Source organism: Antedon bifida, chromosome 1 (assembly GCF_963402885.1).
Source record: "Antedon bifida chromosome 1, ecAntBifi1.1, whole genome shotgun sequence".
NCBI classification, from domain to species: domain Eukaryota; kingdom Metazoa; phylum Echinodermata; class Crinoidea; order Comatulida; family Antedonidae; genus Antedon; species Antedon bifida.
In genome coordinates, this window is record NC_136226.1 from 23,177,793 (window position 1) to 23,203,080 (window position 25,288).

The 25,288-nt window shown below is 32.8% G+C and overlaps 2 protein-coding genes across 4 annotated transcripts in view; both read left to right on the top strand.

Annotated features, from left to right (window-relative positions):
- LOC144845736 (aspartate aminotransferase-like) overlaps nucleotides 1-25,288 on the top strand; it is a 138,709-nt gene that overhangs the window by 112,585 nt on the left and 836 nt on the right. The gene's annotated exons all lie outside the window — the stretch shown is intronic.
- The window catches only part of LOC144845466 (uncharacterized), a 101,148-nt gene that overhangs the window by 61,974 nt on the left and 13,886 nt on the right, over nucleotides 1-25,288 (top strand). For 2 of the 3 annotated variants that reach the window (XM_078702846.1, XM_078702854.1), the window contains exon 3: nucleotides 19,886-19,944. In XM_078702846.1, the coding sequence (XP_078558972.1) occupies nucleotides 19,886-19,944 (59 nt within the window). Of the gene's footprint in view, nucleotides 1-19,885; nucleotides 19,945-23,655; nucleotides 24,050-25,288 lie in introns of those variants that run through there. The other variant, XM_078702837.1, reaches the window with a different exon arrangement.

Consider the following 25,288-nt stretch of genomic DNA (forward strand, 5'->3'; position numbering starts at 1 on the left):
CACAAGGACAGACCTTCTTTGTTTCTTTCACATGACTTGTAATTTGTTTTTTTAACCTGAAGGTATTATACTATTATGTCACTTTATACTATTTCTTTATTAATTTAGTATTTCCTTTTGTTAGCTAAATTCAATATTCTTTGTAATTCATTAGAAAAAATATGAAATGGGCAAGTATAAATATTGATTAAAATCTAGTTTAATTTCACCAATCAATCAATCAATCAATCAACTCTTTAATTGAAATAATGAAGCTGTTCAGAATAAGTAATTTAAAAGTAATTGAGTAAATGCTACATTTAGAAAAAAAAAATGAAATAAAAAAACAAGACTAAACCACTTTAATGACAACTACCGCAAAATCTAGAAAAAAAAAAGCTAATTGTATTAATAAAAAATCCAAAATTATTGCACTCTCTCTTTCTTGTTCCTGCTCATATACAGAACTTGTGAGGAGGGCGAGGCCAGCATTTTTAATAAAGAAAAGTATGATTATACATTTTTGTAATTCTCCCCCTTTCGCCCTGGGGCAAAAAAACAAGCTATGCTAAATTTGAAAATATTAATTTAATGTGACCAATGTAAGGTTAAATTAACATAGATTAGGGAAACATTAGTTGGGTGTTAGAAAACAAAAGATGTTGAAAGTTAAAAACAACTGTGATCGCCTACAAACAAAGCTATCAAATATTATGCGTCGGAAAGAAGTTATCAAATTCAATTTTGATAACTGAATTCAATTGAAGATAGTTGATTGAATTCTGAATGTATCGCACAGAGGAAAGCAGTGATTCTCCTAATACCCTAGGGGCTTTATATAATGAGGCAAGTTTATTGTTAATTAATTGGGCCTTCTGTTTGTAGAAATCAAATTAGCCGCTTGTTGAAATCACCTACATTATTTCTACTGTCTTTTTCAGTGTACACTGGAGTATATCTGTTTTGTAGAGATTACATACTTCTTAATTGAATTCATTTGTTCTGGGCATGAGGTTTGACATTAGTTGCCAACCTTCTTCTTCCCAATAAATGTTCCCATCTTCTTAAACATGTTTGAGATTTGATCCTTAGGATATGGCAGCTTGTTTTCCCGTAGGAAGGACCATGAATGCATGTGTCAATTATGAATAAAACAAATTTGAGAGAAATGAATAAGTTGATTGAAGGTTTTGAGTTAAAATGCAAGGAATAAAGAGGTGATGAGATATGAATACTCCTGCGATTTATATCTAAATCAATTGTTCATGTCGCATTAATATTTTGATTAGTTGAGTGCACTGTCAATTGTTATGTCTTGAAGTAATTGTGTTTTACTTCAACTCGTTGTTCCAACCATCTTATTAAACTTATTAAGTTCAATTTCTTTCTTTCAGATCAAAAAATACATCAACTTTAAAAAAAAAAAAAAAAAGTTAATATCTTATTCAGAGAAACAATATTTATATTTATATTGTAGAGTATAAAATGAAGGCAAAAATTGTGTATAGCAAGCTTCTATAATATATCTACTTTATTTTATCCTAGTTTATCCTTTTTAATTTTTTTTTTTATTCCCCAATTTTATTACATTAGGTAACCCATGTTTCTTTCAGTTTGATCTTAACATCTACAAATATTCAAACAATCTATCTGAATATATTGTTTCTTTTGAAAGAAGACAAATGTTTAATTAAATGTGAATGGGCCAGAGGAAGCAAATGACGTCTAATAGTAATAAGTCACATGTCTAGCAAAGAAAGTAAACTAAACACATTTTTATGTTTAAACCTCAAACATTTTTTATTTGTATATTCAAATTATTAATTAGAAAAATGTATAATTATATTTTTTTTCCAAAAGGTTTATTATAAAATGTTATTATATTTAGAAAAAACTGTTCTTTAAAAGATTGTATACAATTCAGGGAACATTTTCGTCAGTGTAGCATAGCAAAAAGCTATACAAAACAACCTTATTGCTACACAATTTGAAAATTGTGTAGCAAAAAATTCAATACAAAACTATGTTTCTCGACTTAAAAATCAGATTGATTAGCAATATTGCTAAACAAAATTTTTAAATGAAATTTTCCCTGTATGCATATTTTTTGAGGAATTAATTAATGATTTTTAAAATTATTTTTTATTCTGCTTTAAATAGGTGGTTGATTACAGAAAAATGTAATAACTTTAAATTAAACATCTCCAATGCACAACTAAGTTAAACTTTTAAGTATCCCAACTAATTTTAGAATAACCTTATACACATTAAATATAACCTTGAGAATGTCGACATCAAATGTCATTTATGTTTCTTGTCATTTTTTGTGTCCGTTGGCAGGTAACCATGTATCGTCATTCATACCCATTTCATGATAGCCAAAGCCTCTGATTTTATCATATGTATTTCCGCAGGCTGTCTGATCTGACAATCGCAGTCCTACAACTTTTAGTATTGTATCAAATTATCATTAACTTAATTATAATATTGAGTTATTAACTTTGCCTTCCAAGTAAAACATCAAATTAATGGAAATATCAACATAGGCCTATCAATTAATCTTTTAATACTAAAGTGCATTAGATATTTTTACTATTTGTAAACATACAAATCGAGGTCATAAAAAAAAGAAGATAACATTATTTGTCAATTAGGCCTAAAATAAATAAAAAAAGTTAAAAAGTTGTCCAGACCTGGTCAACCTACATTTGAGAAAATGTAGGGTCGACATTTTCTCCCTTCTGACAGACTTCTGACCTCTGACCTCTGGCTAAAGACAGTGCTCGGATTTTAGCCATAGAGCAGAAACAGTCACCAGCCTTTCATTGAACATCATTCTAAAAATGTAGTTTAATGTTGAATCACATTTATTTGATATCATGTGACCCATGATCATCCAATCAAATGACAAAAATGAATCTACTTAGGTGTGTTATAGAATCATTTAATAACCATTAAATAGAACATTTACCATGCAATAGAATTGATACTGAATAGCAAATAATACAAAATCAAATGGCAAAGATACATTCAGCTGTATAAAGTAAATAATGTACATAATTTTAAAGTTTTTTAATAGGGTATATACCTTTCAATTTGCACCTACGTCCATGTTATGTTAAGTCACTGTGTACATGCAGGAATATTGGGATGCATTTACTTGTTCCCCACCTCAACACAGTTTGGATGGTTTCTAGGTCCAGGTGATGACAGACGACGCATCAATTGACCTGACCTAGAAGGTTGTCAGTCCCTGCAAATCTAAAGCTCTTTAAAATTACTGTCAGATTAAAACCACCAATGTACTAATTTATCTCTGATTCTATACTGAATCAGTTCATAAATAATCTTGTAAAACATTACAGAAATTTTAACTAATGGATAATTATTTGAACCTGAGATGTGATAATAATTAATCACTAAATCAAGGTTATTTAAGGACTGATACCGAATGATGTCTTGTACCAGATATGTAAAAAAACTACTGTTCATAATCTAAATTAAATATGACAGTTGAGACATGGATTCATAGAAATTTGACTGATGGGCTGATTTATTTTGGGAAAGTTTTATTCATATGTGCAATGCCAAGGTAAAAGGTTTGGATGATCGTGTAGGTGGGTGAATGGGGTGGTACGAAGGAAGTACATGTCAAATATGATGACTATACGGATGATCAACGTACTTGATTCATATTTTGTATATCGTCAATATGGTTTATACACTTGATGTTCAACATATGGTACCTTTATGCGACATTAACAAATTAATCAAAAAGCTCCCTCTATTTTTGTCCTCGCAGTTAATAGAGCACCAGATTCATTTAAAAAAAAGCTATCTGTGATTTTAGAAAATTTAGATTAGATTATTTACAACAATTAGTTATAAATGTTAGGTAATGTTAGGAAATCATCTTTAAAATTTTGATTTACAATTTTATCATTTATGGTAAAATGTGTTTTACAGATCATGCTTTGTTTGCATGTACCTTGATAAGAACAATATAACTTCATTTATAGTTTACAATTTTGCATAACATTTCAAATCTATTGTTACCTTTAAAAGGAAAATAAAAGTTTTCAGTTACCATAGTTTTCACAAATTGTCTTCTATAGATAACAGCACAACACAAGTTTTGATTGCGTTAAGCCAATACATTTACGTAGAAAAGCGGTATTCCGAAACGAATTCCGATAGTACTGTAGGAAAGAAGGGATTGGACAGATATTACACCGGTCCCAGCAAGTCTGATCCCAAAGAAAAAAAACATCATAGGAGAAAAGTATCATTTTGTACATGATGTGTTATGTATTAAAATGAAATCTCGTGGGGCAATCCAATAGAATCATATTGAGGTGAATTTAACGGGTTGGCACCAAGCAGACTGTATGTACCAAGGGCAACGCACTAGCAGGGGAAGTATGACATCTATCAAGGGAATAGACAGGATAAAACGGTTACCTAGGCCTAGTTGGACGTGTCCGATGCTGGCAAGCTCTAGTGGAAACTGTTACATTCAGGTGCTAATCGTAAAGAGGAATGTGCTATTTTTTGTTAGGTGCGTGGTATTATTATCTTATGCAATCTCCCTAGAGTGCCATTATGCAGATGTAGTAATGACCTGCTTAAACCAATAAAACATTACTGTAGCTAATGACTGACTGTTGCTGCATTATGGACAGTGTTTTTAAATATCAACTTGGATCGAGGACGCCATTTCATCAACAAATCTAGGAAGTTTGTTTATGAATTACAATCACAGTGACAAAATTGTAGCAAACACAAAAGTATAATCTATCGACCCACATGTTTGAGTTATTCTCTGAATTAAAAGTACAGTTTGGATATAACATGTATTGTTTTCTTATTAAAACCTATTTTGTTACTCAAACTGGGTATTATAACCTAGTCAGGTAATTGTAATTGACAAGACTACAGCGAAATATTTTTGACAAATCTATATATAGTTTAATTTGTATAAAGAGGCGTCTAGATTGCAAATAAATAAATTAATTTTCCAATTGTATAAATTGAGTTAATTTTTATGAGACTAACATTAACAATTGCGTTTACCTTTAAAGAAAATAGTTGAAATGATAGTGACACATCCTGGTGTCTTATAATCTCAGAAATATCACGTACACATTAATCATTTGAATGAAAATGAAACTGATCATTTACTAGTATAAATGATGACCACAATGTTTCTTTAACTTCTCTAATTAAAGTGACAACTTGTCTGAAAATGTCCAAGAATAGATATTTATAATTAATATATTGTTGGTATATAACTACTGGACTTTATTTATAGTTATTAAATTCCTTTAAAAAGTTGTATGTCTCCACACCATTCCATCCTTACAGTATACTTTTACATTTACAATTGGCTTTTGAAAAATTATGTCTGATTGACGATATTTAAACATGACAGACGTTTCAACGTCGCATCTGTTTCATCTGAGGCGATGCAGTTACCGGCTGACACACAGAATTAAGAAGAGGAAAGATAATAGTTTATGCGTTGAATGCTATGAATTCAGTTGGGTATACTCATAAGCAGCGATTAATTAGACATTAATTTCTTCTTGCCGTTCCGTATTGTTATTTAACTTGGACATGGCGACATCAGTTTAAACTGTGGAGTATCTTCTGGATTGTGCTGAGGTTGAGATGTATTGGAAGAAGCAGTCAAATCTCGGAGGAGTAATGATTGGCAGTCACCCTGAACACAAAATACTGAAACAATTAAAAACAACTTATCAGCACGTTTTTCTCATGTAATTAAAAATAGTTGATTTGCTTATTTATTGATTTGCTTAATGTTGTTTTTTCCAAATTTGATGACTATTTGTTAATTAAATTTCAGTATTTTTCCTCTAAAGGTAAATAAAAAGCAAAATATAGGATGAAATCGAGGTCACTGAGTTTAACACTGTCAGAGTGTATATACTGTTACTGTTTGAAATTCAAGATTTAACTTTTTATATAGAAATTGTGACAATATTACAGTAGCAAATCAGTGTTCTTATCCCTTCACACAGAAGGTTGGCCTAATATCGTGCATCATTTTACATTTATGTGTGAATAAGGTGTCACAACGTAAGGTGCATTATTGGCTTATTTTTAGAATAGAGGATGCAAATAAGTGCAACATTGGCCCGGTTTCTGCTGCAATCGGTTAGGCAGCCTGAAAATAATGGTTATAAAAACAACAATCGATTTGGTGCGCTATTTAACGGTTATTTGATTGACAGGCGCTGGCCTTATGTCAACTACACTGCAGTAACGTTTGATTCACTGCCATTGCATTTTAGGTACTGCTAACGATTTCCATCGACGACCACCCACCATTTAAACGTTTTTTTAGGAGCAAACATTGAGCAGAAATGCAGTCGATATAAAAATTATATTTTTAATCTATTTTAAAATAAACAGTTTATTCGGCGCTATGCAGCAGAAGCAGATCCTTAGTGATTGCTAAAAAATGTGTTCAAATGAATAAACCTTGAAACCTATACATTTTCAAGTGACATTCATGAAGATTTTTTTGTAAATCATATTTTACAAACCGGTTTTTTTTTCTTATAAAATTCTCTACTATTTTAACATCCAATCATGTAATGATTGCCAACAGGTGTGTTAACAGTTCTGTCGATTTACACGAGAGTTTTCGCGTGACAACTTCACGCATTATTCTATCGTTGGCCATATCCTTCTAAAATGATCTATGGGGAGTGAAAGACAAGACCTAGGATTAGTAAATTTAAAACGGAAAGCCTAAAACAGCCAGAGGCATATTTGGTTCTTTTAACTAATCTGAGTGGCGACGACATGGTGGAAAAATAAACTAGACAAATTCTCTTACCCCTCCTCTAGATACAGTCCCTGACCGCTAAACTGCGACAGTTGAATCTAAAGGGGATTGCTACCTGTAAGCCATTTGACATTGATGGCTCTTTTGTTCCATCTATCACTTTACAGACCTACCCCCAGGCTATACAACTTTGTTTTGAACCTACAATGCACTTTGATCAGTAGACGGGATGTCCTCACGAGTGCAGGCCTGTAATATTTGTTCAACTGTGTTTGTCACCTCCATTTCCTGCCCACAGGCATAATAATATGTATGATCAACATTGTAAATAAAAAAGAGCCCCATCATCCATCATAAAAACCTGGGGAACACTTCAACATATTATGTGATAACGCCCTCATTGGAAACCACTTCAAAAGCTTCAAATTAAAGATAGTGAAGTGTGTGTAGCCTTCTCATTGATAACAAAAATGATTTCACATATTGAAAATTAAATGGACTGTATGTCATAATTTATTGCTGTATGTACAAACTTTAGAAATTAATTTCTTTTTTTTCAAAAGAATTTGAAAGAATAAAACATTCCCACCAAAAAAAAATAAACAATTTAAATTTAACCAGTAATGTATGTACTCCTACAAAAAATCAGTAAAATTTAACTCTTCCCTAATGATTCATAATTGAAGTAGGAAAAAGTATTGAAATGAAAATAAATATCCATTTTTTTCTTTCCTTTCTTAATGTTTTAAATTGTTTTTCTTCTTTCTTTTCCTTTATTAACAAACATTAGAAACACAAAATATGATTTCGTATACAGATATATATAAAAATATCAACAATTTATCAACCAGCATGTAATAAGTTAAACATTATTAATGTTTAACTTATTACATTCTGGTTGATAAATTGTTGAAATATTCTATAATATTTGTACTTTTTGAGAAGTGCTTTTGTCAACTTTAAATGAAAAATCCAGGAATGATCATTTATTTGACGATTTAAATATAGATTAAATTTTGCTTATATATCTGATTTTTTTTTCAATGTCATGTGTCATTAGTACAGTATTTGAAAAGGTAGGAATTATTAGGAAGTGATACTGGCGCCAAATGTTTTTCACATTGTAGCTTATTAGGTCATCCTCATTTCGAATTCATAGAATAAAATATTCAATAGTAAGTGACTGTTCAACATTAAAAGGTACAATTTGTTTTTATAACACACCTGATTGTACTCTTGCAATTTGATTGGTCATTAGGCATCACTTGTCAGTGGAAAAAGTTATATCTAATGGTGATAATGAATGGTACTAATGCACGTTCAGCTTTCTGCAAACATTTTGTGAATTTTTGCCACTCAAGGTTGTTGACTGATCGCGATCGGAAAATCAACTACCGTATATTTCGGTGTATAAGATGCACCCCCTAACTGAGAGTAAAATATCGGTATTTTTTATATCGTCGATGTATAAGACGCACTTTATATTTCATCAAAACAATGTTTTTTTAAATTGTAATCAATATTATTGTAATAATATAATTTTGTTATATCTACAACTGCGTCCTTTATTTAGATTTTTTCTTACGTAGGCTCGGCCACGCCAAGCCTCAACAAGAAGGGAAGTCCCCCATTCCGTCAGTTCTTTCTAACTTGTTATTCATGAGTTTCGCACCCACAACATCGAGTGCATGACCGTGTGTAACACATGTGTGTGGGCTAGCCTTTTTCGAGAGGGCGCACGTTTTCACGGACAATCATCCGAGAAGTGTGTACGCTAGGTCCATATCTCGAAATTGTTAGTATCTTGTATCTTGCTATAATCAACTGGAGAATATATGTTTACAAATGATTTTATCGGAGCGCCTAAAACAGCTCCATAATGAACAAATCTTTTCATCATATTTAGTATAACATCACGCTAAAATGCCTTGAGAACTAGGCAGAAGCAGGTTGCCGTTACATTAGTACACTGTAGCTAGGCCTACGGTACTCTTAGTACTAGGCCTTACCTTAAAATCCCAGGCCTAGCCAACGAGGTGTCGATATGTACAATCTGTGTGATGAGGCATTTATGTTCGGTGTATAAGACCCACTCTGAATTTAGAGGTCAAATTTGCGTGTCAAAAGTGCGACTTATACACCGAAATATACGGTAGCAGGGCGCGCCATCTATACCTGTTCTACTCCGCATCTGAATTTGGAACACTGCCTTTTTTAATGGCCTAGCTTCCCGGCCTAGCATTTATCAATTAATCACAATGGATAACTTAAATAAAAGTAAGTGTGTTACAAAACAAATAATTCACATTTTTTGCCCAAACTGTAATTATTATAATTTTACTGGATATTCAGTAAATTAAGAACACTAGCCTTGTGATACCTCTAAACACCAAACATGCGATGACGGCTAGAGTTAGATTGAGTCCAAGGAAGCACTTTAGGTACTGCACCAACATTAAAAAACTCCCACGATTATCAGGAGACTTGAGAGGTCTGGATTTGTATAATTATTATACGAGCAAACTAGTTTATTTATACTTTTTTGTTGGTAAAATACATGAGCATACAGTTATTGAAACAGTGCTCACATTCGGAACATGATCTCATAATCGCGTTGAACATAGCTCATCGGCGAAAGTTCTGCATTTTTAGTTTTATGAAAAAATGTCATATAAAACTAAAATCATGGAACTTTCGCCAATGAGCTATGCTCGACTCGATTATGAGATCATGTTCCGAATATGAGAACTGTTTCAATAATTTGGCAGTATGATATATATATATATATAAATCCAAAGGCAAATTACTGAAAAAATGACAATGCTGTGGGTATCAGTGACTGGATCTCAATGGAGATACAAAAAAAAAAGCGAAAAGCTAAATCAAAACGATAAAGTAAAACGGCCAGAAAAGTTAGCAGAGCTTTCGGGCAACACTAGCCCTTCATCAGTGCAAGTGAACCGAGATTTGAACGCCGACCTTCTGCTTGATATGCAGATGTCCTAACCATTAGACATATGGACAGGACTGCTGCATGGGTTTTTCGTTATTGGTATGCTTAAAAAAAAGCAAATATGGTATTCTAGCATTCTGTCAATTGTTGTTGGTATAAAATATACAATATGGACAGGATTGCTGTATGAGTTCCTATTGCTATGCATAAAAAATAGTTAAATTTATTTAACAAACCAGAAGTGTTAGATCATCTGTTGTTAATTGTCTTCAACATTTGTCTCATTTGACATCCCATAAGGGAGTCAGACATAGATCCTGATTCATGCCTAATGACCAAAATAGGGCGACAATGATGACAACATTTGAACAGGGCAATGTCTAAACTAATTCCTGCACCAACGGTTTGCTACATATACAATGCTAGGTGACAAATGTTATTGTTAAAGGTTATAATACTTCTTAAAAGTTTGGCATTCATTCACATGAACGTAAAAGTAGTAAATATGATTAACAATTGATCTTATGAAGCTTGGTTCCACATGGATACAACACGACGTGACATGTGCAAGCGATGCAACACGACGCGTGTGCAAGCAATGCCAGTTAGTTTGACCAATCACAAATGATTGGTTTTGATGGTTAGTCAAATTACTCATGTTTTGTGGAAAAATTTTTTATATAAGATACTAACTCTTTTGGAACACTTATATACACAGTGGTGACGCACCTATAAGGGGACTTTTTCCTGTAAAATGAACAAGGGGATTAAATGTTACGATACTATGGGACACCCTTAATAAAGGATTGCAAAGGTTGGTACGTCCCAAAGATGTCCCGTTAATAAGGATTTCAGTCAAATCACATAATTATATCCAAAGCATTACATAAATCTACACCTGTAACATAAAAATTGATTTCATAAAAGCAAATTGATAATTTTATAAAAGCCATAAAAATGTATTGCCTAATATAGTGAAAATCTGATCACAATTTAAAGATTACAAGTTAAGAGAAAATGATATAAAATTTATGATATTCCATAAGAATTTTAGATTTATTGCATACACACGACAAAAGAAAAACAAAATTATGATTTCACTTATAGCCAATTCAATTGAAAATCTAAAACGTTCTTTGTTCAAATAAATCATCGGTAATTATGATTGTAATAAAACTATACATATACAATCACGAAAATATATGAATGCTCTTTCGTTGATTAGATTTTGTCACTTTATTGGCCATTTCCTACACCTGTGTGGTATATGGCGTGCAAAATTCACTGTCGCTTAGCACGGTAGTCTTTACGGCTCCAGTCTTACTATACTGGCTCCAAGCGTAATCACCCTTGGGAGAGCCTACAAATTGTCCAAGTCAGCAGAAGTCGGCCGTCTAGCAGATGGCTTCACAACTTTGGAGTTGTGATAAATACCTAGGCCTAATGCATGGTGGCGTAATATAGTAGGAATAAGGTACCTTAAGATTAATGTTTCTGACTTTGGATTTGACAGCTGTTGAAATTGCTACAAATCGCTTTTCAACTTCTTTTCCCTAGCCCTATTGTCCATTTTCCTTGTAAACATGTATACTATTAAATACTCTTATTCCTTTTTTACCTACTCTACTTACTTTCTTATATTACCTCAAATCTGATTTACACAGGTACTTTATTGACAATGAATATTTTGTGTTTTATAGCTGATTGTTCCAGGCTGTTAATACATAATATCAATTACTTATTTTACCATTAGGAATTCATTATTTTCCTAATCAAAAGTGATTATTAAGCTTAATTATTTTTGTGTGCAGGTTGCTTAGTACAGTATTTATTCAAATAATTGCCCCGCTTTGAATAAACTCCCCCTCGAATAGATGCACCCCCACCCCCCATACAACATCTTTTGGAATAAACGCCCGTCCCTCAAATACATGCCATGGCCGATTTTTTCGGCATATAAAAAAAATACTATATTAAAATACTAGTAGCACATTTCTATTTGTAGTAGAATTCATGACTACATTTTAATACCAATTTTATCACTTCTTTGTGTTGTGTTTTCATATCTGTTGGCTTTCTCAACATTTAAAAAACTATTTTAGATGTATTTGTATTTACTTAGCTAAGAAATAGTTATATTTCAGAGAATATGGTATCATATTTTTTTTTCTCTAATGGGCAGGACTTGCCTGTATTTAAATTTCTAAGAAATTCCCAGGGACTAGTTATGGAAAAAGAAAGTAAACTATTTTCTTATAGTACTGATTTGTGTAGAACAAATGGGAGATATGTATTACTTATTCTTTTTAAAAGAAGGGTGTTTTTTTTTTGTATTTCATATATTCTGATGAAATGACAATTCTATCAGAAGTAGAACTACAGCATGCCCAACAGGTAGCTGATTGCATAATATATAGTATTATTAGTAACAGTTAAACAATGATCTTAATCAGGAATTTGAAATGTTGCCTCATGGCCACCGTTTTAGGTGAAAAACTGTAAAAGAAATTCATTAATTTAAATACATTTTATATTATCTTAACTTAAAAATGTTATTTTATGCCTGTTCTGCTGCATATCCTCAAAATACGGTATAAAAAGCGCTATATTTTATACCGTAGTTTGAATACCCTGTTGCCAGAAGTACTATCGGGGACAAGTTATTCCTTCCTTGCCCGAATTAGAATTTGTTTTCTTTGGAGATGTTGTAGCGTCTGCTCTCACAGTCTATTTCTTATTGACTTGTTTCAACGACAAGTCCGCACCCCATACTCTCCTTTAATTATTGCTAAATTATCTTTCTAAATCTGACTGTCCTGTTTGTTCCCTTTTAATTTTCCCCAACAGATTAATTGCAAATGTTGTGATGTTGTTCCTTACTTTCATTGACTATAGTCTATCCATGTGTAAAAAGCTTACAGAAAACGATATTTTTTATTGTCAGCAGAAAAGGGTACTGTATACAAAATATGGTATAAATTTATACATAACCGTATTTTATCCACAAATTTAGTTGGGCAAAATAAGGTATATTTTATATGGTATATTTTTGTGAGCACCATTTCTGCTGCCAAAAATATACCGTATTTATTTGGCAGCAGAAACATGCATGACAACATGAGTTGTGATTGTTGTACTGTATTATTGTAAGCTGATGTAATCCATCTCCTTTTTAAATTTTCTCATGAGGCATGATAAAGATGCTGTATATTTTTTAATGTGATGATACATGTTGCATGTTCAGGAAATTTCTATTCCTAATTACGATATAAAGACTATGTAATAAAGTTTAAAAAAGTTTTAAAAAGTGCATTGTGTTTTTTGATTATCACTTTATTTTATAGTAGATAATAAGTACAGTAGGTCTATACAATCAATATTTCAAGCAGTGATACTCTGTATCAGGTATATCCAATTTACTTACTTCTGAACTGTCTAAAACCTGGACAAATACGCATATTCATCTCATTAACTCATTTGTTTCATCGCTTGATATCAAGACTATGATTTTCATCTTTCTATGCTTAACTGCAAAAATAGATTTTGAGAAGTGTTAAAATATGGGGCTTTATGCGGTGATTGTGCAGCAACGCCCTCTGCTGATTGGTCTATAATGGATTTGTAATCTTGTACCAATTGCAAGTTGTCAGGCACTAACAAGCTCCCATCTTGCGCTGGCTGCAGCACAGTATGGGAGGGGTAGACTGACCGGCTCCTAATCTTAGTACACACTCACTGCTTGCTGACTGATAACACTACTTCCCACCTTGAATTTATTGGAAACATACCTTTTATGTTGGTTATAATTAAATACAAAATATTAGAATTATTGTATATTAATTTATGATTATGTGGAGCTGTCCATATTTTATTGGTGTTGAGAGATTGGAATATAATATGCAGATAGTAAATAATATATTTTAGAGAATTTATGTTGGATTAATTTAATTGCAAAAGGATTTCCATAGTCAATATAATATCGTCTATTCATTAATCAGTTTATTATCATAAATCATTATTGTCATCGTCATCTCTAATATTAATCATTAAATTCTTATTTAATTGTGTATGATGTTAATTAAATTTAATGTATAAGTCATTAATATATTGGTATAACCACAGAGGGGCTTCAATATGGGCTTCTTTTCAAGCTTTTACGGTAGTACTTTTTTGTATGAGGTACAGTGATACAGTACCTCATATAAAAGCTTGAAAAGAAGCCATTGAAAAGGAGCCCATCTTGAAAAGAAGCCCCCTCTGTGGGGTATAGCTATATATTAATGACCTATACAACCCTAAATTATCTCAACAACCAAGCCTTGTATATTTATTTTACAATTTATTTCAATAAATTGAATCAAATGAATATTTTCTTCTTGTCTACTTCCAATGGCAAATATGTAAAATTGGCAGGGAATGCTAAAAAATCATATTATTGTAGTAGCAATTCACAAAATTTATAGCATATATTTCGAAAAGAAGCCTCCCTCTTTGGTTGGAAAAAAAACCCTTCTTCCAGCAGACCTTAAATTTCCTTTTCAGAATTAAATATCTTAACTTGATATGATATTGCCTTTATGTTAATTTGTCCTATTTCATAACTATAATGTATTTTTGCACAGTTATGTTAAAAACATTGTAAAGGGGAATCATGCGGCCTTTGAAACAGTTTAATGCATTGTACACACGTCTATATTGGCTGAAATATTTGACACGTAGCAGTAGTGTTATCGCTTTGATCCACATTTATTTTCTACAAAATCATGTGACGTGTGAACAAATATACTAACCAATTGCCATGTCTTATGTATTAATTCCCATTTCCCCTTGGGTACACATAGATGTTGGAAATATTAACTATTTTAGAACTATTTATTCCTATATGAAGTAGGGGTGTCATCTAGAGTCGAACACTCTGTCCATCAGCCTAGTCTGTCTTGACTTAATCAGTAGTGACTTTGTACTAACTTAGATTACGCTAAAAAGATGTTGTTCATTTACCCACTGGATCCTGGATTCAATATCCAGTCAAAACTCTATGCTTTATGTTATATTAAATAAAATTCTCATTTTAATTTTGTGGAACGTGATGATTGAGGATAACCCTACTAGCCCCTGTTTAGCTTTGTCTTTGTATTGCTTGTGGGAATCAATGCCTAGTCATATTTTGAGACCATTTCATATTTCTCTCGCATGTTTGGACCCATAACTACTCTTTTACTCAGTGTCACTTGTGCAATTGCCTATCATACCAGTTAATCAATATTTTTTTTAAAATGGCACCTGTCAACACATATACACTGCAATTAGCAACTATAACCCCATATACCGCAAATGGCACCTACTGTACAACCCCCATACACTGCAAATGGTAAGAGTGGTACATGAAACCCATAAACCTGAAATCCCTATACACCACAAGTGGCATCTGTAAGTCCTATATATAACAAGAGGTGCCTGTATACATCACAAGATACAGACACACCGATCAACATTCCAATACCTTAAAAGATCATGCATACATTCATGACAAACGCATTACAGTTTACATTGTAAAGTTGTTTTTTGTTTTTTTATTTATATAATGTTACCATATATACTGATATGTTCTTACTAATTGCAGAATTGCATTCTAATTCAACATAATTTCAAACATAATTATTACACGGACAATTATCTGATTAATGTATTTAATTTATGAAAATATCATATCACTGACGCCAACTGTAGGCCTACTGTTCTTTAATATTGAAAATCTGATAGTTTGATGTTCAGCCATCTCGCTGTACAGGTATGCTGTTGGTCTGCTAATTGTGGTCGTGTCTTTTTATTGGTGAAGGTTAAAATCACTGGTGCATCACTGGATTAGCGTTATTAAATCTACTCTCTCCTGCTAGGGTTATTAAGGCGCACTGGCGCGTCATAACAGCTCCCTAACGCTAATCTGCGGCCTAGTTCAGACACAAAAATATGTATGCCACTTACATAACGCTACCTTAACGCCGTGAGTCTGAACATACCCTGAAACAACTAAACACTGCAAGTGCCCTGAAAAAAAAGTAGTACCTGGAACCCCTGGGACATTTAAATTAAGTCGACCCTCCTGTAAATTAATCCATGGTCATGTCAAATGACGGTAAGGGTATGGTAAAATAAAAAAAATAATAATTGCGTTTTATTGGCAAAATAAAAACATCTATTGCAATTCTGATAAGCATATGATTTTTGGGTTTATTGTGGGAAGTGTAAATCATGTTTCACATGCTATTGATATGAATTGATTCTGTTTCCTATTACAACTTATTAAATCATTGTTTTTCTAATGTTAATCAGCATTGTCATAGGCAATATTCACAAGAAATATAAAATCATGAATTAAATTGATGCTGGCAAAACAAAGACGGATTCAGTTATTCCAGAAAGCCCTTGAGATCCCTTGCGCGTCCTAGAGACGACAGACTACGCAGGATATTGGTCAGCGTCAATTGAAGGTGGAGAAGGAAGAGAGTAAAGATTTCTGGAGACATATTGATCAATAAACTGATTGACTTGGAGTGAGAACGTGATAACTACACCTGAGACAATGTATCTTATTCTACATCTGTACGTTTGACGTCCGTTTGCCTAGACTAAAGCCTCCTGCAGTACAGATCACACATCGCTCATATCAACTCTACAGTTTTAAATGATTAAAATAACCGTGGCATTAAGCTCCCAAGTTTTTTTTAACCCATTTACTTTTTCACACGGGAATTTAACAGCAACATATGACGGTGTCTTGAAATGAATTTTTTATTTAATTGACATTTAAAGCGTTAAGTTGTTTGCAATTCATTTCCAAATTCATTGGAATTATCTTATCTTGTCTTTGTAAAATATCATTTAAATTTATAAGAAGTTCTTTATTCAAATCATTTAGAAAATAGGTTTGTTTATTAAATTCGTTACAATAACAATTGTAATTGAATCATATAGTTTTATTTATTTCGTATGGTATTATACCGGTTTCCTTCTTCTGTTTTCTACTCATATCATTAAAAACATTTTTTGTTTAGATGTGTGTAATGTTGATGAGAGAACGACAACTAGATTTCAGCACAGTAAAATACATGTGGCATATTGGTATGGTATACTTTGTCCATCGAGATTTGCTTATAAAAACTGCTTTGTTAAAGCAACAAGTTTCGCAGATGTTTCCTGGTTATGCAACTTGTGTTGATGTTGTTAAGTGCTTCCTGATGTGTTTTTATGGCTTGTTGTTGGCTCTCCCATTGCAGAAAATCTGCTCATAATTTACCATTTAATATAAACTCTGTTTATATTTATTGATTTGAAACTTTACATGTGTGTACTTTCAAACTGACATACATATTTTAATGTTTTTTCATTTCATATACATATATTATTATATATTTGCAAAAGATAAATATATTATTTTGCCAAATACAATGGGATTTGTTATCATGAAAAATAGAGATTATGGTTTTACAAATAATTGCTTTTTTCAAAAATTGACATAATATACTAATTACTATATAAATATCTATTGAAGAGTTAAAATAAATGTGTCTTTATTTTATTTGTTGTTGCTATTAATAATTGCGCTCCAGTAGTAATAATTTAACTTTTATATTGACATTCATTGAATTTTTAATTTAACAAATTTAGTAGGATGAATAAATTACTATATTTCTGAAAATAAATAAATTATTTGATAGTACATGATGTGGTTTTGAATTCTATTTTTAGAATCACAGGATGTACCATTGCGTAGAAAGTGAAAGGATAGAGGTAAAATAAGATGAACTCTTGATGATTAAAGACATCCAATCATTCACTTTTTAGCCGAAATACTGTTTTACAATCTTAAAAATGTTTTGAATGCCGCCCTCTACATTCCAAATTCCTTTAATCACAGATCTGAACATTGAAGAAGACAAACAATTTTATTTTGACTTTCAAGGAAATTACTAATTAATTACAAGGGTAAATTGGAAAAATATTCATTCCCTCTTCAAAAATGTAAATAATTTGAAGAGACCAATTTAGCGATTTTATTATTTTTAAATCAAAATGTATGATAGTAATACAACACAAATCGTTTCATTTTGATTGCATAAAAGACAACATTCTTCTTATAAAGTTATTGTAAAAAATGTTTGCACATGGAATAAACATTGCAGTCCTTGCTTTAATCGTCCTTCTTTTGTTTTAATCTTATTATGTTAAATATTTCTCATTTAGAAGAAAATTGATGTAAATGTAATAATTTAATCTGCCCTAAAATATGATTTTAAAATAATTAAAAATGAGATTGAAAATTGTCTAATACAGTATGGTAAAGTAATAGCAGTGGTTTAATTAGGTCTTGGGCATTTGCATCGAGTAGAAGGCCGCAGGTGGGCTCTTTTTTGGTAAATTTATCTTTCTCGCAGACGATTTTCTCATTTTTATGTTCCACAAATTCATTTCAGTGTTATTATTTTCCTTCCCATTTAAATTTAATTTAGAATGTGCACAATTTTTATGAATGTTTTTAAATATGACATACTTTTTTTTTAGACATAAACACATATAAATACCGTATAGTTAATATATTTACTTAGTACTACTTGGTACTAACTGTATTAGAATGGTTGTATATGACATACTTTTAGGCATAAATGCATATAAATATATAGTTTATACATTTACCTATTTTAATTCAAAGAACTTTGGGAACATCATTGAGTTTGTACATTAAAAAGAGCTACTGAAATTCGCACTAGGTTTGTGAGGTTTCCTGTTCTACTGATTGGTGAAATTAACAGTGGCGTCTGGCTGGCACGTGACTCGATTATTGTCTCTTTCTGGTAATCTGATCAGCATTTACACCAGCGACGACGATTCAACGTAGTCTGCCCACTAGGATTCCCATATCACATTAACATGTTGTTTATAATCTTAAATATTTTTAGCTGAATTGACTTTGTGAACTGGCATTTTATGTAATACGAGATTCTAATATTGTGTGTTAATTATTATTGTTCATATTTGTAGTTACCGCTGAATGCTAACAGACACATAAATGCACAATTAAGTGCATCAGAGCAGACTAAAGGACTGTTTTTGCTAATGTGTATTTTTGTTCTATATTACTTTGCAAATTATTATTGTTCTTATCAAAGCAAAAGCTAGATTATAAAGTTTTACTTAAAAACTATATTGTCAAAATTAATAGTGAATAGATTCTTCATTGTAGATGCCTCCCAATTTGGTTAATAACAAAAAATGTTTGTTTGCTTCTGAACTACAAATATGATTTAGATTTTCTTATCAATAAAAAATATTTAGTATGAAAATATACCAATAATAATAATAATAAGTTAACATATTGGATTTCATAGCAATCACTTTTGATTTAAAATTTCACAAGAGTAAAACAATAGGTTATTAGAGATGGGATATTTTATCATGAAATTTAAATTTTAATGGAACACTTAAAATACATTCAATATTGAACAATCCTGATTTACTTTTTTATTTGGTGGCGATTCGCGAGAATGTGGTGCCCAGTTAAACTTAAACTAAAGTAAAGTATATATTACTATGCTATACAAGTATACACACTGAATGCAACCGTTTTGGACAATAGAGGGCTCACTTTCATTTTAGTGTTATAAGAGGTTATAATTAAATTTAGAGGTTACTGTGTAATATTTGTGATGTTATTTTAAAAAATAAATTAGCAATTCACCTCCTATTTCCTTTTAACGGATCACAAAGTACCTCACGCAACCGGCATTTCAAATTTTACCAGAGGTGTGTCTTGTGCATTCTATAAACTAATCGAATGTAATTATGTAAATAAAAACAGAATTTGAAAAATATTTAAATCTAAAATTAAACTTACCGGAGATTTTGTTGATATTCGGGAGATCAGTGGAGAAATTGGGAGAGTTGAATGATTTATTCAAAAGGCCTTTATCAATACATCTTGCCATATTGTGTTCGAAATGCAAGTGTAAACATGCCGGATGTGGCAACAAATTTAATTTGGATCCAAAAAGTGTGAATATGGTCTTAATTAAGTTGTCTTCATATAAAATCTTCTATGTTCTTCTTCGTCTTATTGTATTTTTCTATATTACATCTTTCAGGTAATACTAAAAAACTACTAAACACGAAAGAAGATATTGGAAATACGACATCAAAAGAGGTAAGGAATATGAGTGAAGGATCCATTTTAATACCACACACCCATATACTCTACATTCTCATGTTAAAGGGAGTATCCCACATCCTCGTGTTAAGCGGTGTACCCTACATCCTCATGTTAAAGGGTATATTTCTCCCCTTCATGATTTTTCAGCGGTGTACCCTACATATCCTCATATTAAAGGTTGCATCTCACACACACCCTTATGTTAAGCGGTGTACCCTACATCTTCATGTTAAAGGGTGTATCTCACACCTTCATATTCAGCGGTGTACCCTACATATTTTTATGTTAAAGGGTATATCTCACACCTTCATATTCAGTGGTGTACAATACATCCTAATGTTAAGGAGTGTATCTTACCATCATGTTCAGCTGTGTACCCTACATCCTCATGTTAAAGGGTATATTTCTCCAATTTTCGGCGGTGTACCCTACATATTCTCATGTAAAAGGGTGTATCTCATACCTTCATGTTCAGCAGTGTACCCTACATCCTCATGTTAAAGGGTATATCTCACAGTGGCGGATCTAGCGGGGGGCGTATGGGGCGTACGCGCGCGCCCCCCCCCCCTATTTTTTTTTTTTTTTTTTTAAAAAGAAATAGATTTTAAAAACATGTACCATTTCGACGGTCATCAATCACCGATGGTTTGCACATTTTCATAGTGAAAATAGTACGTCGGAACACATCGTCAGTTTGATCGCATTCCACCAAGCATGTACGTCGACATCCTTTGTGTACTATCAATCTCTAGCGTTACCAACGATCATTCACAGTTAAGTGTAAAAGGACCAAGCCACGTGGTGAGCTTGGTCGCGTTCCACTAAGCAGGTCGGCATCCTTTGTGATCGTCACTCCCGTATTGTAGAGTAGAGGTACCTCCGACGATCAATCACAGTCAATGAATAGAGTTGATGAAGCCACATGGTCAGTGCTACTTATACTACGCGCCCATTCATTAAGTACAATAAAAACAAAGGCTAGGACTGTATAGTGCCTATGAAAATTATCCTGTTAGGCCTATATTTTATTAAAACGTATATTACTATTAAAATATTAACAATGCTGCAGTATTTCATGACCCTTGTTGTTTTATTTGCTTTTCCGTCGATGATTCTCATAAACAAATCACGATGACAAAAGAGGTGTTTTGTTTTTTTCAAATCACTAAATATAATGTAATGATGATCGAGCCGGACCGCTAATTTTTAAACGATCGTTTAAACCAGTTCGTTGAATATGTCGTGATTTTAATTGTCAAAAACATGATCGTCAGTCGATGGCTCGGAGTTTTGATAAATCTCGCGTCGCATGTGTTACGTGGTGGTGGAAAACACTCTCAGCAAGTTTGCTTCATTAGTATGCATGAGACTCTGTGACAACCCGTTTTAACGTGACATCATTTTACTTTAGCTGCATGCGAAGAAGTAGTCACTGCGATCGACCCGGCACGCGTGTAAGAAAATAATACCGGCCTAGGCTAGAATAAGTTTATGCTTATATAAAAGCTGAAAAACATTGTCGCGTTGTAAAAATTTAGATGTAAAGTACAGGCAAGTTGTTAGCTTGCTTTGGTACCCTAGGTAAGTATCAGCTGCATGTTCCACATGTCGTAATTTGCGAGCTTTAGAGTGTTTGGTAAATGACATTATGAGATGTTTGTAAATCGTTTTAAACGACTTACAATGCGCTAGAACGCCAAAATATCCTGGATCCGTCCCTGTCTCACACCTTCATATTCAGCGGTGTTCCCTACATCCTCATGTTAAGGAGTGTATCTCATACTCTCATGTTCAGCGGTATACCCTACATCCTCATGTTAAGGCGTGTATCTCATACTTTCATGTTAAGCAGTGTACCCTACATCCTCATGTTAAGGGTGTATCTCACACCTTCATGTTCAGCGGTATACCCTACATCCTCATGTTAAGGAGTGTATCTCATACTCTCATGTTCAGTGGTATACCTTACATCCTCATGTTAAGGAGTGTATCTCATACTTTCATGTTCAGCGGTATACCCTACATCCTCATGTTAAGGAGTGTATCTCATATTTTCATGTTAAGCAGTGTACCCTACATCCTCATGTTAAGGGTGTATCTCACACCTTCATGTTCAGCGGTGTACCATACATCCTCATGTTAAGGAGTGTATCTCAAACTCTCATGTTCAGTGGTATACCTTACATCCTCGCGTTAAAGTGTGTATCCCACACTATGTCAGTAGTATGTACTGATTTGTATTGCCTGAAAACCTGAAACTTTGCCTCACTATTGTTGTGGATGAGGTTTTTACATAGAGATTTGCATATCAAATAGTGGTAAGGTGGACATCTGTATTGGTTCCACCTGAGGTTCCACCAACCCCTGATTCAATAATCATAATTTTCTTGCAATCTTTATTGCCATGTTCTTTTTTGTGAACAATATCTTGCTGTTATCCTCATATTGGAGCTGAAATGACTCATGAAAGTTGGGTGAACCAGTTTCTGAACACTCCTGAGTATAAATCTAAATGAAATTGTTTGCCTATGAAATTTCCAGTCAACACGATATACAGATGTTTCTATAAATAACATGAATGACAAGTTTTCATTTGTCTTTATTTCATCCTCAATATTCACAGGTGTTAGATGAAACACCTGGCTTTTTACAAGTGACTCATTCTTTGTATTGGATTATATTTAGTAGAGTCATATTATACAAATTTGAATTTTGTTTGTTTTAATTTAATTTTTTAGGTTTGCTTAATGTTACATATAGTTTTGGTGTTGTTTGATAGGTCGTTGAGATAATAATGATTAATAATATAGAACATAATAAATTGTGGTCCTTTTTCAAATTAAAATATTTAGTGATTCATCACCAAATCTTGGAAACTATTTATTATTAGTAGTGCAAAAATGTGGCCTTTGCTTTCATACATGTCAACACTCCCGTTTTTAGGCTGGGAGACAAGTTTAAAATACAGGAGTCTCCCGGCCTAACATATTCTCCCGGTTTTTAACATTTTATCCCGATTTTTAACATTTTATCTCGGTTTTTAACATTTTATCTCTGATTAGAAAGATACGGTAACTGAATTTTAATGCACATATGTAGTTTTTATAATAATTATACACAAGCAAATTTACGATATTTAGGCCTAAGTCATTGTACTACCATATGCGGTCATAATTTATTGATGATAAATAGAGGGCGGTGTTCAGCTTCAGGACTTCAGGAAGACAAATATCGATTATAGAGTAGTAAAAGTTATTTAAATTTTATAGCTTAATTAATGAGTTTTTATAGACGAAAAGCGAAGTTATCCGATCCCCTCCCTTTCCTGTTATAACCTCTCATGTCTCTAGCTTGACACGTAGATATTCAGATTTATCGCTTTCACCTTTTATTTCACATACCTCTGCTATGGATGAATGAATTCAATATGTTAATGAGTCTATGACATCATGAATAATACACTGCTATTATTCTATTCGGGTCCAATACAATAACAATATAATACCTTTGTGCTAATTATAATATAATAATAAAAATAATTTATTTAAAAAAATCAAGATTTGTGTTAATTTCTTATTTTCTTATTACTGTGCTATTTGGTTTGTAAACACATAGATGCTAAAGGTTACTAAGAATAAATAATGATATGGTAATTAGCTTGTGACATCATGAGTGATACAGCCTACACTATTGTGCACACAATAAAGAACACTTGTACACAGGTTAATTCAAAGGCATTCATGCATGAATCATTCCACTCCACAAAGGCCTAGCCATGCCTTATTGTGTTGCATATGGCTGTAAAAGCAATTCTAAATTTGAAAAACATTTAGGATATTTTAGTTTTCCGAAAGAAGAGCATATAAGAAAATTATGGATACGTGGTGTGCGGAGAAAAAATTGGCAACCTACTATGCATAGCAAGTTATGTAGTGCCCATTTCTCAAAAGATTGTTACAGTAGGGATCCAGAGTTTTTACAGTCACTTGGATATTCTGAAAAACACAAACGAATGCTTAAATCGGATGCAGTGCCTACCTTATTTGAGTATGGAGAAATTGAGGAAGAGGACCACGCACTGGTTTCCAAGCCCAAGAAGGTGGGTTTGATATTGCTAGAAAGGCCATCAAGTTAGCCTTGCCTAATCAACCTAGCTTTGGGCTAGGCCTAGCTAGTAATAGTAATTAGGAACAAAGGGGTAGAAGTACTGTAGTTTCCCACCCTCTGCTGGAAGAACCTGAAAAATATTAAATTATTAAATTGATTAATGTCAATTTTTAGAGATGTGTACTACTGTTTTAGATTACAGTATTTTATAGCCTGGTTTTCACCTAAATCAGTCAAGCAAGTCATCTCAATTTGCATAATGGTGATAAAAGGCTGAACAAATATGCCAGCATATTTTAGATCACTTCCATACATGCCAAACTCCCATTTTGGCCTGGAGACTTCTGTATTTTAGGCTTACTGTAATATTGTGGTCTTGGCTGATCAAACAAAAACAAATTTGCGCTTTAATTAATTACTTATTTTTATGTGTCAACATGAAAAAGTCAAGTCATCCAAGATACTTAAACTTCGACGCAATTTTCATGTTGTCGTTTTTATATAGGTTTATGGTTCGGGCATATTGAACCCCCTTTAATCTACAGTGAACCCCTCTTAATCTACAGTGAACCCCTCTTATTACAGTGAACCCCCTTTTAATCTACAGTGAACCCCCTCTTAATCTACAGTGAACCCCTCTTAATCTACAGTGAACCCCTCTTAATCTACAGTGAACCCCCTTTTAATCTACAGTGAACCCCCTCTTAATCTACAGTGAACCCCTCTTAATCTACAGTGAACCCCTCTTAATCTACAGTGAACCCCCTCTTAATCTACAGTGAACCCCCTCTTAATCTACAGTGAACCCCTCTTAATCTACAGTGAACCCCCTTTTAATCTACAGTGAACCCCCTCTTAATCTACAGTGAACCCCTCTTAATCTACAGTAAACCCCCTCTTAATCTACAGTGAACCCCCTCTTAATCTACAGTGAACCCCCTTTTAATCTACAGTGAACCCCCTTTTAATCTACAGTGAACCCCCTTTTAATCTACAGTGAACCCCTCTTAATCTACAGTGAACCCCCTTTCAATCTACAGTGAACCCCCTTTTAATCTACAGTGAACCCCTCCTAATCTACAGTGAACTCCTTTTACATTGAATCCCGTTTTTATACAGTGAACCCCTACCCACATAGTTACCAACTGGCACCCTAGCCGGAAATTGTACTCTGTATATCAATTCATGTACAATTTGTACCTACAGGATGTTCTGACGTCACCATATGGCC